The following is a 14,455-nucleotide window of genomic DNA, read 5'->3' on the forward strand; positions in this document are numbered from 1 at the left end:
CATCTGTCCTTAAATGCATTCAGAGACCAAAATGTTCTGCAGTGTAATATCTCCATTCAACAGATGGAGCATTTCTCCGTATCTGAGACAAATCATGCTACGAGCAACGCCGCGATGGAGGCTGATGCTAGTCTTCAGCTTCTCATTTGCACACTCCACGTTAAAGGTTAACCTGCCCTACCGTCTATTTCAGACAATTTCCGTGCCTTTTATTTTTTTTTACGGCCGGTCTCTAGGAAGCACAGGACAGACCGGGACAGTTAGTGGCAGCCCCCCTTCCCTCGCTGCCACTTCGCCCGTCCTGGGGCAGCGCCGTCCGCTCCTTGCTGTCTCCGCTTCGTCCCGCGGTGCCCCGCGGCTTTTGCGCTCGTGCGTTCCGGGCGCTGTCTGCAGAGTCCCCTCTTAGTGGGTTGTCTTACCAATGTCGTGAAATTCAAGCAGAACACCTACACCTTTGGATAAACGTCTTGACGGAGCGCTTACTCTCCTTGAAACAATAGCTGTTGTTTCTCTTTTCGGAAGGGGTAGTCTGGTTGTGGCGGACGTTAGCACTTCTTTGCACCTATGAAAAACCTTTATCAAGTGACTTTCTCGTTATCTCTCTCTCTCACACAGACTTCATTTGTTTCTATTATCCGTTGTCTCCCCCGTGTTGCCCCACGCTGCAGGGAAAGCCAAACCAGACGACAAAGCACATCCCACGACGGCCGCACGAGGTGCTCGCGTCTCGGCGCAACCCGTGACCCGGCGCATCGCACGCGCAGGTGTCCGAGAAACTGCGGAAACTTTTTCTTTTCATAAATAATTATCATATCTGTAGATGGGAGCTTTTCGAGCTCAGCGGGCGGGTCGCTGCCGGGATACGAGCAGTCGGGCGCGTGGGTGGGAGTGGGGATGCTGCGCGCCCGGCTGCGCGCCCCGCGGGGCTCCGCGTGCGTCAGGCGGGAGGTGGCGTCAGCGGCGGAGGGTGCGGAGCGGCGGAGGGGGGCAGCGGGAGCGGGGGGGACAGACGCCGGGGGGGGGGGGCCCCGCCGGGGGGGGGCGAGGGGGAGGAGGGAGGGCTCTTCACCATGAGGCGATGGCGGCACCGCCGTGACATCACCCCGAGGCTTATATAGTTGGGGAAGGGTCCGGGTCCACCATCTGGTGCCTGCGGCCGCCCGCCACTGTGTGTGCCGAGGCGCGAAGCAGCGGAGCTCTCTCTGTGTGTCTGTCTGTCTCTCTCTCCGTCTCTCCCCAGGATTTATGGACTTTACTTTCTAGAGAGTGGCGCGGCAAGGATGAGACCCCAGCTGGTGTGCGTGGTGCTGCTGGCCTTGGCCTCCTGCAGCCTGTGCTCAGGTAAGCTCCGCCGCGCCCTGCGCCCCGAGCCTCCGTGCGGTGTGCAGCACCACGCGGCCGGCCGCTCCCGCAGCCTCGAGCGGGACCGAACGGGGCGGGGTGCGCTCGGTCTGACGCGGCTATGCTCTGCAGGTGCTCCCGGCTCGCACAGAGCGGGCTCTGTCCAGCATCACATTTTCCATCACTCCCGTAATTTACTCCCTATCTGCAAAACATTCCCCTCCGCAGCATCACTACTACCATGGTGTAACTGTAGAGTGGTCATTGAGGAACGTCGATGTAGGCTGTCCCATTAATTATGTTGCTACATTTGTGATATTTGAATCCCAGGTATTTCCAAGGTATCATAGATAGTGTGTTTTCTTCTTCCTTCCATCAAAGTCCAATCAGCATGACTATCTTTATATGTACTGTAGTCACTTTTTAGTAACTGAAGTACCGTTTTAGGATTCTGGGGAAAAAAAAAAAAAAAAAAATCACTAGCAACTGCATTGAAATGACAAAAAATGCTTGTCACAAAGATGCTGATCTCACAATAGGATACTAGCTGAAAGTGCATTTCTGCTCTAAGATCAGTTGCTTTAGATACCTTAAAAATAGGGTCATACATGAAAATGCACTGCCAGCTTGTTTGGAAAGTGACAATAGCTAAGTGTGTGTTATTTAGATCATCAGTTTATGACAAAAAAAAAAAAAAAAATGCAATTAAACAGGTGTACTGTGACAGATGTGTAGTAGAATAGTCTTCAAAATCCAATCTCACTAGTGTACAAATTACTGTTACTTGTTACTCCATTAAAATGTAAAGAGTAGGTTTACAAGTAGATTAATTTTTTAGCTTCAGTATCCAAGAGGATTCAGAATTCCTTGTTTTGGATGCAAGTTTCCGGTATACATTCCCCCACAGAAGAAAAATGTAACACACTTAAACTTGTATTTTGTCATGGCTTAAGCATAATCATTTTGTGTGCTTTACAGACCTGGTGTTCTTATGGACAGGGCTAAAAGTTTATTATTTTCTCTGCATATGTATGTAGATTTTTAAGCAAAAACATGACTAATATTTTCTGTGAGACAATTTAAAATTCATAAACCACTGAAGTCAAAGATTCCAGTGGAAATTAAAATAGACTCGTATAAAAAAGAAGCAGAATTGTATGTGTAACTGACATGATGGTTCATTTGCTTGAAAATTTGGAATTATATTTAAATGAGAAATGTCACAGACAAGTTTGTGTTGAAAAGCCAAATGAATTTTTGCTAATGTGGACAAGTAAGTCATTAGGAAAATGATCAATTTTCTTTTGAAAATGTTTGCTCTCAGGGGAAAGTGTGTTTTAATAGAAGACAACTATTTCTGTAGAATGTAGATATACAGAAAGAAGCTATATTTCCTATCAATAATAAGGTAAGCATACAAAAGACAGCAAAGTGTTTGGATTTTCCTCAGATTTGAACAATAATCAGTAATCAGATTGCTCTCTTGAGTGTTTGCTCTTTTTCTGCTTTTACCCGTCATCTGTCTCTTTCACTCCTGAATTATCTGAATACGCTCCGTTTTCCTCCAGGCTTTGTTTCATTCTTCACTGTGCGAACAGCTTCCTAAGTAATATCCTCCAGATATTTTCTCATTAAAGATGTTTCTTAATATCCATCTATTCAGCAAGCTTTCCACTTCTGCATCTGTCTTCCAGCCTTGGTGGTGGGGAAACTATATTCTGTTCTATATAGCTTTTACAGGGTCCTAACCAGGTGTGAGTCATTTCATTGCTCCAGAATACAACAAATTGTGATGCTGTCTCACATGCGCTATTCATCCCTTTGCAAGAGCTGTTAGTATCAGTAGTCAAAATTCAGGTGAACATGTGATGCCAGCAGAAAGGACTTCATCACTGGTGAAGCTATTGAGAAACTAGGTAATGATGAATACAGGTAGTGCTGAAAGGGCTGAAAGGCTTTAGCTATAGAGAAGTTGCTAGTGACATGCTGCAGTACTGACATCCAGTCTTTATCAATATTTTAAGTAAAAGCAGTTAGTGTAGCATATTAGTAATGCAAAGCTGAACATCAGCATCACTGCAGAGAAAGACTGACATAAGGCACAGACATTTTTGGTGACTTTAATACAAATGGAAGCAGTACAACTGTGCAAAGTGATTGTTTAGTAAATAATATTCACTTCTATTAAAAACTCCTTTTATCAGAATCACAACTGGTAGAAATGTCTGAGGAGACAAAGAACTTGGGGATACTATTTTACCTTACTTGTATTAGAAGATGCTATGATTTTTCACATACGACAGAAGCAAAAGCCAAAAATGTTCCAGAAAGCTACTTCCTTAGCAATTGATAAGCATAAAGGTGGTTAAAAACTGAGACTTCTGATCTCTCCTTTGCTGTACTGCACTGTACTCAGGCACGGAAGATGATTACTCTAATGACTCGGGGAATACATGGCTGCTGTGTGAGAGCAGACTGGATTGGAGATAGAGACAGTCTAATAGATCTGAGCATAGCCCTTCAGCAAAGAAATGTTCACAGGGTTACCAGAGGAATGGCTTATCTCCAATAGACTGTAGTAGAATGACTTTGCATTAATTTGCCGGTCACCATTTAAAAACACCTTGAAGATCCAAGTTGAGAATGTTTGCAATTGCTCCCAAAAAACAGCAGCTAAGTAAATGTTAGTTAGTAGAGGTGACAAGTAGTAATTAAGAAAATCAGTCTGATTTTGGATGAAGAAAATTGCACCATTTTTTGTACTGAAACAGCTGAAAATTAATGGGCCTGTCTACGAGAGAACAGTGAATTCCTTCATTCATGTCAATAAGCTTGATCATGCTTTGAAATTTGATGGATATCCCTTTCAAAATAAATTTTTGGTACCAAAAACCTCCTTATAGTCTCATTAGAACACAATGCTGTGAATCCACTTTTATTACTGTTTCGTTTTTTTTTCCCCAAAAAACCTCATTTATATATCTATATTTTGCTTGCTGAATTCAAATGTCCATGATTTATGATGAAATAATAAACATATGTTACTGGTTTATTCCCAGATTCAGAAGAGGAAATGAAAGCATTAGAAGCAGATTTATTGACCAATATGTATACATCAAAGGTAATTATTTTTCCTCTTTCAGCTAATGGTTAGAAAGCAAATGAATTCTCATTGAAACCTAAAAGTCTTCATACAGAGCAATAACCTATGGTCCAGGCCTGAAAGTTCAGTGCTAGACATCACTTTGGTGCAAGATTTTCTCAGTTCAAAGGAAATTTAAAGGTGTTGATGTGACACACACAAAAAAGTGTTCCTCAAGTGTAACATTGATACTTTCATTAAACTGTCAAAAATGTGTAGAGGGATAAATTTATAAGAGGAAATGTGTTTCCAATAAGATTATGCCTGCTGAAAGTTAAATTAACCTTTAGTCAAATCTCTAAGTGAGATTTTTATGTGGAAATTTTTTTCTATGTGCATATAAAATTAAGACAGTCATAAAGCAAAATCTGTTAATACATATGCTGATTTTGGTTTAGGAATTTCATTATAATGTTAGTATAAGAACATGGGGACATGACTATGAAACTATTAATCTGGCAAATGACATTTCCTTGACAAGTAGCCAGACGATGAATGATAAACATGTTATTTAAAACAAGTAGACAAAAGTTCTGTTCCAAACTCATACTAATGTAGGTGAAGTAGCAAGTGTTGCACATATGTATTGAACAAGCTGACAGACATTTCCTCAGCACTGTTATTTTCCACAAGTGATCTAAGCCTAGTGTTTCTTCAGCAATATTTTGAAGAAAAAACTCTGAAACAAGATTCATAGGCTTAAAGTAGAATGATTTAACTCTTGATGCTTGATTTCACTGGAAAATAAAACTACATTCTTCTGAAAATTAAAAAAAAAAAAAAAATTCATAAGCCAATGGCTAGTTGTAAAAAAAAAGAAACAAAAAACCTGCCTGCAAGACTTATGTTTATACTGTATTTTCTTATATGTGAGCTTTTCCACAGTATCATTTGAATAAACCAGGATAAGAAATGAGGCTGGAAAATACATTGTTCTGATCTGGTCCAGCAGTTCTTAAGTTCCCACATTCTTTACTGGCATGGTAGATCACAAACAAACCTGTTTGCCACTGGTTTCTCTAAAGTAAAGAAAGATTTAATAGAGATTATTTCCCAGAGACAAATTTTAATGTTCTTTAAATAGTTCTTTCTCTGCCTGCCAAACCATAATACGCCCTGGGAGAAAACCCTGCAGCTATTCTATTGCTGCCACTGATTAGAGTGGAACTGTGACTGTAAATGCCACTTCCATCTTTTTTTCTCTTTTACGGTAGAGTGCAATTGAAGGTAACTAAAAATGCCCATATAAAGTGCACCTGTTGATAATACAAAGATGTTTGTTATATACTTTTACACATTGTTTTACGTCATGTAACTTAATTTTTAATGGCTTTATGGTATATATACTGCAAGTGACATGACACCTGGTTGACAGAAACAATAGGTGATGGAGACATTTTAATTCTAAGTGATAGAATTTTAAATCACTATTTTAAATTAATTAGTATAAAATGTACTCTTTCTTGACAGTAAAGGCATAGTGGAACCACTTAAAAGGTGTATAAAACTACTTCTACAAGAGATAGATCATTATTCCATTTGTAACTGAAATAATAAATTATTATTATTTTTTTGTTGGCCTCTGCTAGTTTTTAGTCTTCATTAGAATAGAACCATGTTTCTGATTTGAAAGACTAGTTTTAGGATGGTATGCATGATAACTGACTGTCTTTGTGCCTGAGATTAGTCTCTAGTTGAGAGCAATTACCATTAAATTGTATTAATCATCTTTAACACTGACTTGGTAATCATCAGCAAGGGAAATCCAGCCAATTAAAAAGACTCAGTGGTTCTCATCAATAAAGTGGAAGGAAAATAGAAGGAAAAAAATACGTTTATGAAAGCCCAGATCTAATGCAGTAAAATGCAGTAAAATCATTCATGTTTCTGGTATTTCACAGAAAAATTCTAGCTAAGTAAGTACTTGTGAAGTATGGCATCAAATCTATGCAATATTATGGAAATATGCTTTTTTACCATATTCTTTTGACTTCACAGACTGTTGATAAATGTCTACTTGTCTTTTGCAAGATACTCTTTAAAGTCACCCATGTGCTGAATATATCTCCATGTTTAAAAAATTACATTCATGCCTTCATGAACTGCCTTCAACATTTAATATAGCTTATCACCTTTCCCTGCTCTTATGCCTCAACAAAGATACAGGGATCAAGCAAGACCCTAAAAAGTTTTATGTATCTTTCTTCTAAGATGAAGTCCAAAGAGCCTTTTGGAAGATTTAGTAAGATAACGTAATCTGAAGTATCACAAATATGCAAATGATTACCTACTGACTGTCTTTTGCATCAGAAAGATACATCTACTCACAGCTTCTTAAGTGCTAACATGAATCCACCATTTGCATGAAGACTGTCTTGAACTCAAACAAAACTGAAATGCTATTAGTTCAAGGGAAAAAAAAAAAGAAGGAAAAAATGTTTATTTGAAGGAATCATTATTACTAGGATAGACATTTGAGATCCCTACATATACAATTTTTTATGAAATCTTGAACCTTCTGAGCTTGTTCCTGGCCTGTTCCTAACTGTATATACCCAGAAAGTTTAGCCTTCGTATCAGGCAGATGAGGCTGCAGCTGTCTAAGAGTTTCTAACTTCCTGACTCAGTTATTGCATGCAAGTCCTTACATTTGTTAGCATTAGTATACATCACAGAAAACCTTAGGATGTAATTCATGTGCTTAAAGGCAGAAAATATTTTTGTTATCATTTCTACTGTTACGTTTTGAACAAAATTCAATTACTGTTCCGAAAAGGAACCATTGAAGCACCTATGTAGAGACAGTGCAGAAGTAATTCTGGGTCCCTTATGTGTTATTAATACTGCTGGAAAATAAGTGGTCTCCCTGTCTTATTCTGTGTAGAGGAAGTCATTAAACAAAACTAAAGACAGTGAAGTACACCAGAAAAGGTACTGTAACGAGCCCTCAATTCTCTGCATTGTATCTCAGAAATTCTGTAAGCTAAGTCAGGTGTTTTACCTAGTTGTTCAGTACCATGGATTTTGCTTGGTCCTGAATCTTTTTCACCTGCTTTCACTAGATAAAGGCAAGATTATTAAAAAAGGAGAACTGAATATTTGTATTTATTTTATTTTAATTAACATTTTGGGGGTATTCATTACAAAACAGAAACAGCAAAAATTATATTAAAATGTCCTGGAGCATCATTCAACCATAAATTGAAAGAAAAAAAGCATGTATATTATCACTTGAGATTCTCTGTAGTTTTCACAGGAAAAGGTACTGTCTAAGAGGGAAATATTCCCAAGCTTGTTTCAGTTTCTTAGACAATTTTGAGTTCACTTTCAGTATTTAAAAAGGTATGGGAAACCATATATCTGAGTCATATTTCAGGAGCATGTTTAACAGTGGAAATACATATATCATATTCATTTCATGAATTCTTCATCATTAATAATTTTTAACTGTGATTCATATGGCAGTCTCTTTTGTTCCACCAGGTACCTCCCAGATTTTTTCAAGTTAATCTTCAAAACAGTTTATTCCTTCTTGGCAGATACAATTTCTTTGATCTCTCATGTAGGTGTTTTTCCAAAACATACGTTGAGCAACTGTAGTTGGTGTTGCTTAGACATCTGTGAAAAATATTTCACATATTGAATTTCTACCTGAACATTTGTGTTACAGTCATCTGAAACTGTGTTTTCATGTTTTTTGTTTGTTTGTTTGTTTTGTTTTTTTTTTTTTGTTTATTTACTTTTTTAACATGCCCTCTTCAGTGATTTTCCATAACCTATAAAACAAAGCTGTGTGATTGTAATACTTGCTGTAATAGAGAAGTAGATTATAAGAAAGTAACATGCCTGCACTGTTCAGAAACTGGACATGATCTAGAGAGGTCCATGTTCAGTTAAAAAATTATTTCACTCTTGACTGAAGTTCTTAATGCTTCATGGTCTTATTCTGGGAGCTGGCAACAGTGTAAGTCAGAAGCATGCGTATCCAAGTGAAAATACTTTGAAGTGATGCATGTTATTAATGAGAATTAGACTCCCTTGACTAACAAAGTATGCTTGCATACAGCACTGTAAGATTTTTTCCCTAACCTCATAAGTAGCAGCCAAGACCAATTGCACATAATGGAGACTGCAATTTAGGTATTTTGCTAATATAGAGAGAAATGTTCCTTAAAAAAAGAAGGCATACATCAAGGTTACATAAAATAATAACTTTAGATCAAAAAGATTCTAAAAGTTAAGCGGGAAAGCATAATACATTTCTCTAGTCCTTTTCTTTTCCAGTCATATCCATCAGCGTAGTCTTGTTTTCAACTCTGAATTCTCACTTTCTCACACAGTACTGCTCCTGGATTTTATTCTTCATTGCAGTTTAGCTGGGGATGTTCTAGTTCATATTTCTTTCATATACAAGGAGAAAGAATTGTATTGGAAAAGCCTCCTCATTTGGCAAGAAAAGCTCTGTGTTTGCATTTCACAAATACTTTAAAACAGAGTAAAGATTTTGAAACTTCAGTGAACAGTTGCTTTTTTGCTAAATTAACTTTTGCTAATTAAATCAGGCATTCGGTACAGATGTCAATTTTGTTTTGAACCTGCCACAACTTTTCAAGTAATTAGACTGATGGGATGCCTGAGTGGAGAGCCCAGATGAGACAGCACATGAGCCCAAATTGAAAAATGTAGAACCTTCTGAATAAGGTTTGAGATTAGTTTCTTCTCAGAACAAAATACTGTTTGTTATCCAAGCCCTAATAGAAATCTAAGAACATAGCAGTTTTACTAAAAAGGCTAAATTACTCTCATTTTGAAATTCATGCATGTACTAGTTGCATACTGAACTAATGATTACGGTAAGAAGGCAATTTCTTGTAACTACTGTTATTAGTGATGAGAGCTTTTCTTGTTTCTTCTTCACTTATCTACATTTTCTTTCTTTTAGTTTAAAAAACAGTTGCAAATATCCAGAAATCTTGCATATAATACCTCATTGTTAGAAAATTTCCTTAAACAAACAGCAGGTTGTGTGATTACTCAATGTTCAGCTAGGTAAAAACTGCATCCACACACTTATTTAATGCTGTTGGTAAGAGGCAATATCTGTACTAATGTAATATCTGTATTTAACTTAACACACGCAGGACAAAGAAACAACAACATTTCAGTTCATAGGTAGAGCAGCATCCTAATATATGCCTCAAGGGCATTAATTGCCATTAATAAACAGGAATTTGCTATTTGACTTTTGATTGGAGATTGCTGTGTCACTGGTTCTACTTGAATGAAACTAATCTCTATATTCAGCACTAAGAGGGATACAATTTAGAAGAAATAATGACTAGGGTAATAAATAGATAATAACCAGGGAATTGGCAAAGACAACAGAGAAGGCAAACAGTGATTGAGATAGAAATTAGGTATTTCTAATGATAATTAAAAAAAAAACTACTTCAATAACTGTCTTAAAATAGTGCCATTAAAATGTAAAAATTCTTGTTATCATTTTCTAAAGGTTTTAAAAATCAAATTGCTCTGAAATAATGTAAACTATTGGATCAAATTATGGTGACATTTCCCTCTTTATTTCTGTCTTCCTGTAACATCTCTGAATTTTTCCATTATGGACCTCCCAAAGACAGCTGATCTCATGAGGCATTTCAGTCTAGCCACCAAGTTCGTCTTTTGCACAACTCTGTTTCACCTATACTCCATCTTCATCCAAGCCCCTAGTCCTATTCACATCACTTAACACTCATGACTTTCCAGTATCCAAAATCCCTGGGGCTTACAGATTCCATAACACTGGCTCCAGCTTCACCAGACAACTTGCCCTGAAGCAGGGACTCTGTTCCATTTCTTTAGGAATTTTGAAATGACTGCTATTTGTTCTGAACTGGGGAGGAGCATCTAGTTAACCACAGGCATCTAGCTTGGAATCTGGCACTGGAAATTTATCCACTGGGTCTGACTCACTGTCCTGATTTACACCTATGAATTTATATTATATTAATTTCCATTTGTGTTTTTGTTTGCACCTGTGCAGAATGACTATGAAATGCTACCTTTCTGGTTTGGTAACAGTTTATTTTTCCATCATGTATATCTACTTGGGGGGTAAAGAAGTGGGGAAACAGTCTTGGTGTTTTTAATAAAGGAGTTGTCCTAATTTCATGCTCTAATTATTGTCTTAAAGCTTGACAGATGAAAAGAACTTCAAACAAACAAGCTTCTTCCTTCCAAAATGTTTAAATGTCGTACATTACCACTCAAAACAAAAGTTGCATTACATTACGTACCATGCATTTATATTTTCAGATGAACAGAGCAAAACTTTCTTACTGGAAAGTGACCCTGCTAAATGTCTGCAATCTTATCAACAACATGAACAACCAGGTGGGGGAAACGGTAGAGGTAGATGATGAGGATCTCATTTCTGGAAGACAGTTCCCTGCTTCCCTGGATGGCTTCAGCTTGGAAGCAATGCTGACAGTGTATCAACTCCAAAAAGTTTGCCACAGCAGAGCCTTTCAGCACTGGGAGGTAAAATGAAGCGTCACAAGTGCATGTTTCAATGACTGTTACACTTTCAAGCTCTGTTTGTCGTCACAATGGTCTTTTATACTTCATATCCCAAGTGTTCCTCCAGATCTTAGGTGCTCTTGGCTTAAATCACCCCATCACATTGTCTAAACTATCCTATGTTTTTGCTATTTTCTAATATTTAATACTGATAATATACCACTTAGTGAAAGAGTTGTGACTTACTATAGTTTCTGAAGAGGTGAATATCTGTTTTGGATAAAGACACGTGAACAAATGTGAAATATCCTTAACTACATAATTTCTCCACTCTTTGTAACTATACCAAGGAATGAAATAAACATATGAAAATGAGCCAGAGCACAAAATTAATATGTGCTTAACAGACATGAAATTACTGCAGATTTATTCAAGCATAAGTAAATTTACACAGTTTCTGAAGGGCACTAAGACAAACAGGATTCAAAATACATACATGCCCATGTATACCTGTAATTTTACCAGGTACTCTGAACTTTTTATAATTGCTAAGAAACTAATAGCAAGGGAAATCCTGATTTTCCGTCCCTCCTAACCTTAGGGTTGCTACTCCTAAATAGTAATGGTTTTGTGATCCATCTGTGATATGTACCTTATTGTAACATTCATGTAAACACACTGGACAGAATCTACTCATGCTGTAAAAAAAAACCAACAAAACAAATATGTCTAAATATCAGAACCCGCTTTCCACTAAACCGAGATTCCTCAGTTATCACAGTTCATGGGCAATTTGACTGAGTCCTGATCCCCTTTTGCCTGCTGAAGCAGAGCTATGTGTTTGCTTAGGGTTCTCAGTCCACTGTACCATCTAGGATGACGCATAAAAAAGACTGCATCTTTGAGAACCAGAGTTTTCAGAGGATTCTTCACTGGTACATTTATTATTGAAAAGGATCTACTGTGGAATCAATCACATGCCATAGCCTGGCTTAATAATGGCTCCTTATTTTATAGTTGTACCACCTTTTGTGGTGGTTGCAAAGCTCCACTTCTAATTATACTGCATGTGAAATTTAAAAAGGATGCTTCTGTATCAACCTAGGAGCATGGTTATCCAGTGCAAAATTTTCTGAGGCGCAACAGGGGGAGAAAGAATAGAGCTAGAGGGAGAAGAACTGAAGAAGACTTGAAATAAACACTTTATATAATGAAACAAGTTCTTGCGGTCTTACTCATCCAGGATTGACTCCAAACTCTGTTGAAATCATGAGGTTTTTTCCATTTATATCAACAGGATTTAGATGAGCACTCATTTATTAAGTAATTAAGTGACTAACAGAATTTGATTGCTTAGGAAAATACTGAGGTGAGTCTAAAATGTTTCTAGCTTAATGCCTTTCAGCCTGGCCATGGAAGAGCATGGTAAAAGAACGGATGAAATCTTAATAGATAAAGCAAATATAAATCTGAAGAAAATACTTTAAAAACTATAAATAAAACTCAAATGCAGTTAAATAACATATTTTAATTGAAAAAATTGGTTTTCATGTACTTTATTTCCTTTCTTTTTACACATTTTGATTTTTAATGTAGAAATTCTGTGATAAAAATATTCCTCAAAATCTGAAATTAGCAAGGAGTGGGTGTTTTAGGAGGTTTTTAGGATAAATTAACCATTACTGAGTGACAGTGATAAGGAAACTTTAAGTCATATTTAGCTCCAGAGTGACACACCAGCTTTCTTATAGCTAAATCCAATGGTCTTACTAGTTTCAGTGGAATTTAAATATCACTTCTCTGTACCCTGATCTTCGGGAGATGTCTGAGTTTGGGGCAAATAGAAGTCTTGTGGAATTGATGATTTTCAGTAGAAAGAAAAGCCATGATAATATCCTGTCTTTTCTTACATCCTACAGTTACTTCAGCAAGACACTTTTGATCTAGAAAATTCAAGCCAAGAAAAGGAAATAATGAAAAGAAAAAATCCCTATATTCTGAAACGGCAACTACATGTGAACAAAGCTAGAAGACCATACATACTCAAGAGAAGTTCATATTACTGATGCAGCAGAGGAAAACAATGTGTATTTAGTTTATAGGTAACTGTGTGTTATAGTTATCTTATTTAACTTTAAAATCATACCTGTGTGAAAATATACTATGGAAGATCATCAAGATGATAACATAACTGTGTCTTTTTTGCAATTGCTGTTACTTGATTGTGATTTTTTCCTACTTGAGATTAATTAGACCAATACATTTTCAAATAAATCTAGTTTCTAAGCATGACGTATTGTACACAATTGAGATTTCAACATCTTTCCAACAATATATCAGTCTTTTCCTATTTTAGAAAGTACACTGTCATACACTGAGAAAATGGATACCATCCATAAATCTTACTGAAATTCTTAAAAATTTCTTACTGAAACACCTCAAACATGTATAGGCTTGCAAGTTTTTATATGATACAGTAGTCTGACCTGCCACAGCATTTTATATATTGTCTAGTTGAAATTATTAGGGATCAGATCTAAATAAAGAAGGCAATATGGTCCACTATTAAATGGTAAGTCCAAAATTCATATTTGAAATGGCCTGCTTCTAAGCGAATTTAAGTTCTTGATTCCTAATTTGTCTCTGAAGAGCCATAATTTAAGAAAATACAGTAATGAGACTTCAACAAAGTATGTGACTTAAAGCAAAGGCACATATACTTCAGAATTGTGGATATCAGTGGTTAAATAAGGAAAAGAGTTTAAATAATCAGTAAACTAATTTATGGTGTTTACCTTATACATGAGTGCTCAGGAAAAAAATAAAGACAAAAAATAAAACATGATTCATGCTTTTGTGGTGTTACTGGAAAATCAGTATACTATATATCCAGTTATATGAGAAATTTTGGAAAAATTTTTGAAAGAGGACTTTAAGTAAGAACAACTTAAATTTCAATACTATTGAAATTCATTTCCCTTTCTTTCCTCTACAAATTCATAATGTCAAACAAGTAGTTCCAGGAGTTAATAATAGTCTCGGAATTCCACAGACACAGGGAAGATTTCAGCATGAAAAGAGGTGTTTTCAACCTGTTAAGTACTCAAGAGCCACTGAAAATTCATGCTCCATCCATCCCAAAGTGTCTGATCCTTATATCAAATTTGGGATCTCATGCTCCTGGATTTCATCCTGGAAAAGAGTCTGAAAGAACTGAATGAAAAACAGTTAAATTAGAGTGCCAGTTCATGATCCCTTCCCAAGGGACGCCTTGATTCCCAAACCAGGATACCAAAATGTCAGAATAGACATTGGTTTTGAAGTCTGCCTGTTTTCTGTTTGGCATATTTCCTCAGAATGTTCCAACAAATGGCCAGAAGAAATCACTCGAGGAATTACCATATGCTCTCATACATCAGATTTTCTGTCAAGTACTGTTAAACATATAGAGGG

At 37.0% G+C, this 14,455-nt stretch overlaps 1 protein-coding gene across 2 annotated transcripts; it reads left to right on the plus strand.

Moving 5' to 3' along the window:
- The first annotated feature begins 737 nt into the window (after positions 1-737).
- On the plus strand, positions 738-13,811 carry NTS (neurotensin). Of its 2 annotated transcripts, XM_042890312.1 has the most exons (5): positions 738-764; positions 1,241-1,341; positions 4,401-4,462; positions 10,799-11,023; positions 12,922-13,811. In XM_042890312.1, the coding sequence occupies exons 2-5, from the start codon at positions 1,281-1,283 to the stop codon at positions 13,066-13,068; spliced, it is 495 nt and encodes a 164-aa protein (XP_042746246.1). In that variant the 5' UTR covers positions 738-764; positions 1,241-1,280; the 3' UTR covers positions 13,069-13,811. The 2 variants fall into 2 exon arrangements, with proteins under 2 accessions (XP_042746246.1, XP_042746247.1); XM_042890313.1 differs by lacking the exons at positions 738-764; positions 1,241-1,341 and adding an exon at positions 2,683-2,749.
- Positions 13,812-14,455: the final 644 nt, after the last annotated feature.

This window comes from Lagopus leucura, unplaced genomic scaffold, assembly GCF_019238085.1.
Source record: "Lagopus leucura isolate 7727_CA_CO unplaced genomic scaffold, USGS_WTPT01 Super-Scaffold_100159, whole genome shotgun sequence".
NCBI classification, from domain to species: domain Eukaryota; kingdom Metazoa; phylum Chordata; class Aves; order Galliformes; family Phasianidae; genus Lagopus; species Lagopus leucura.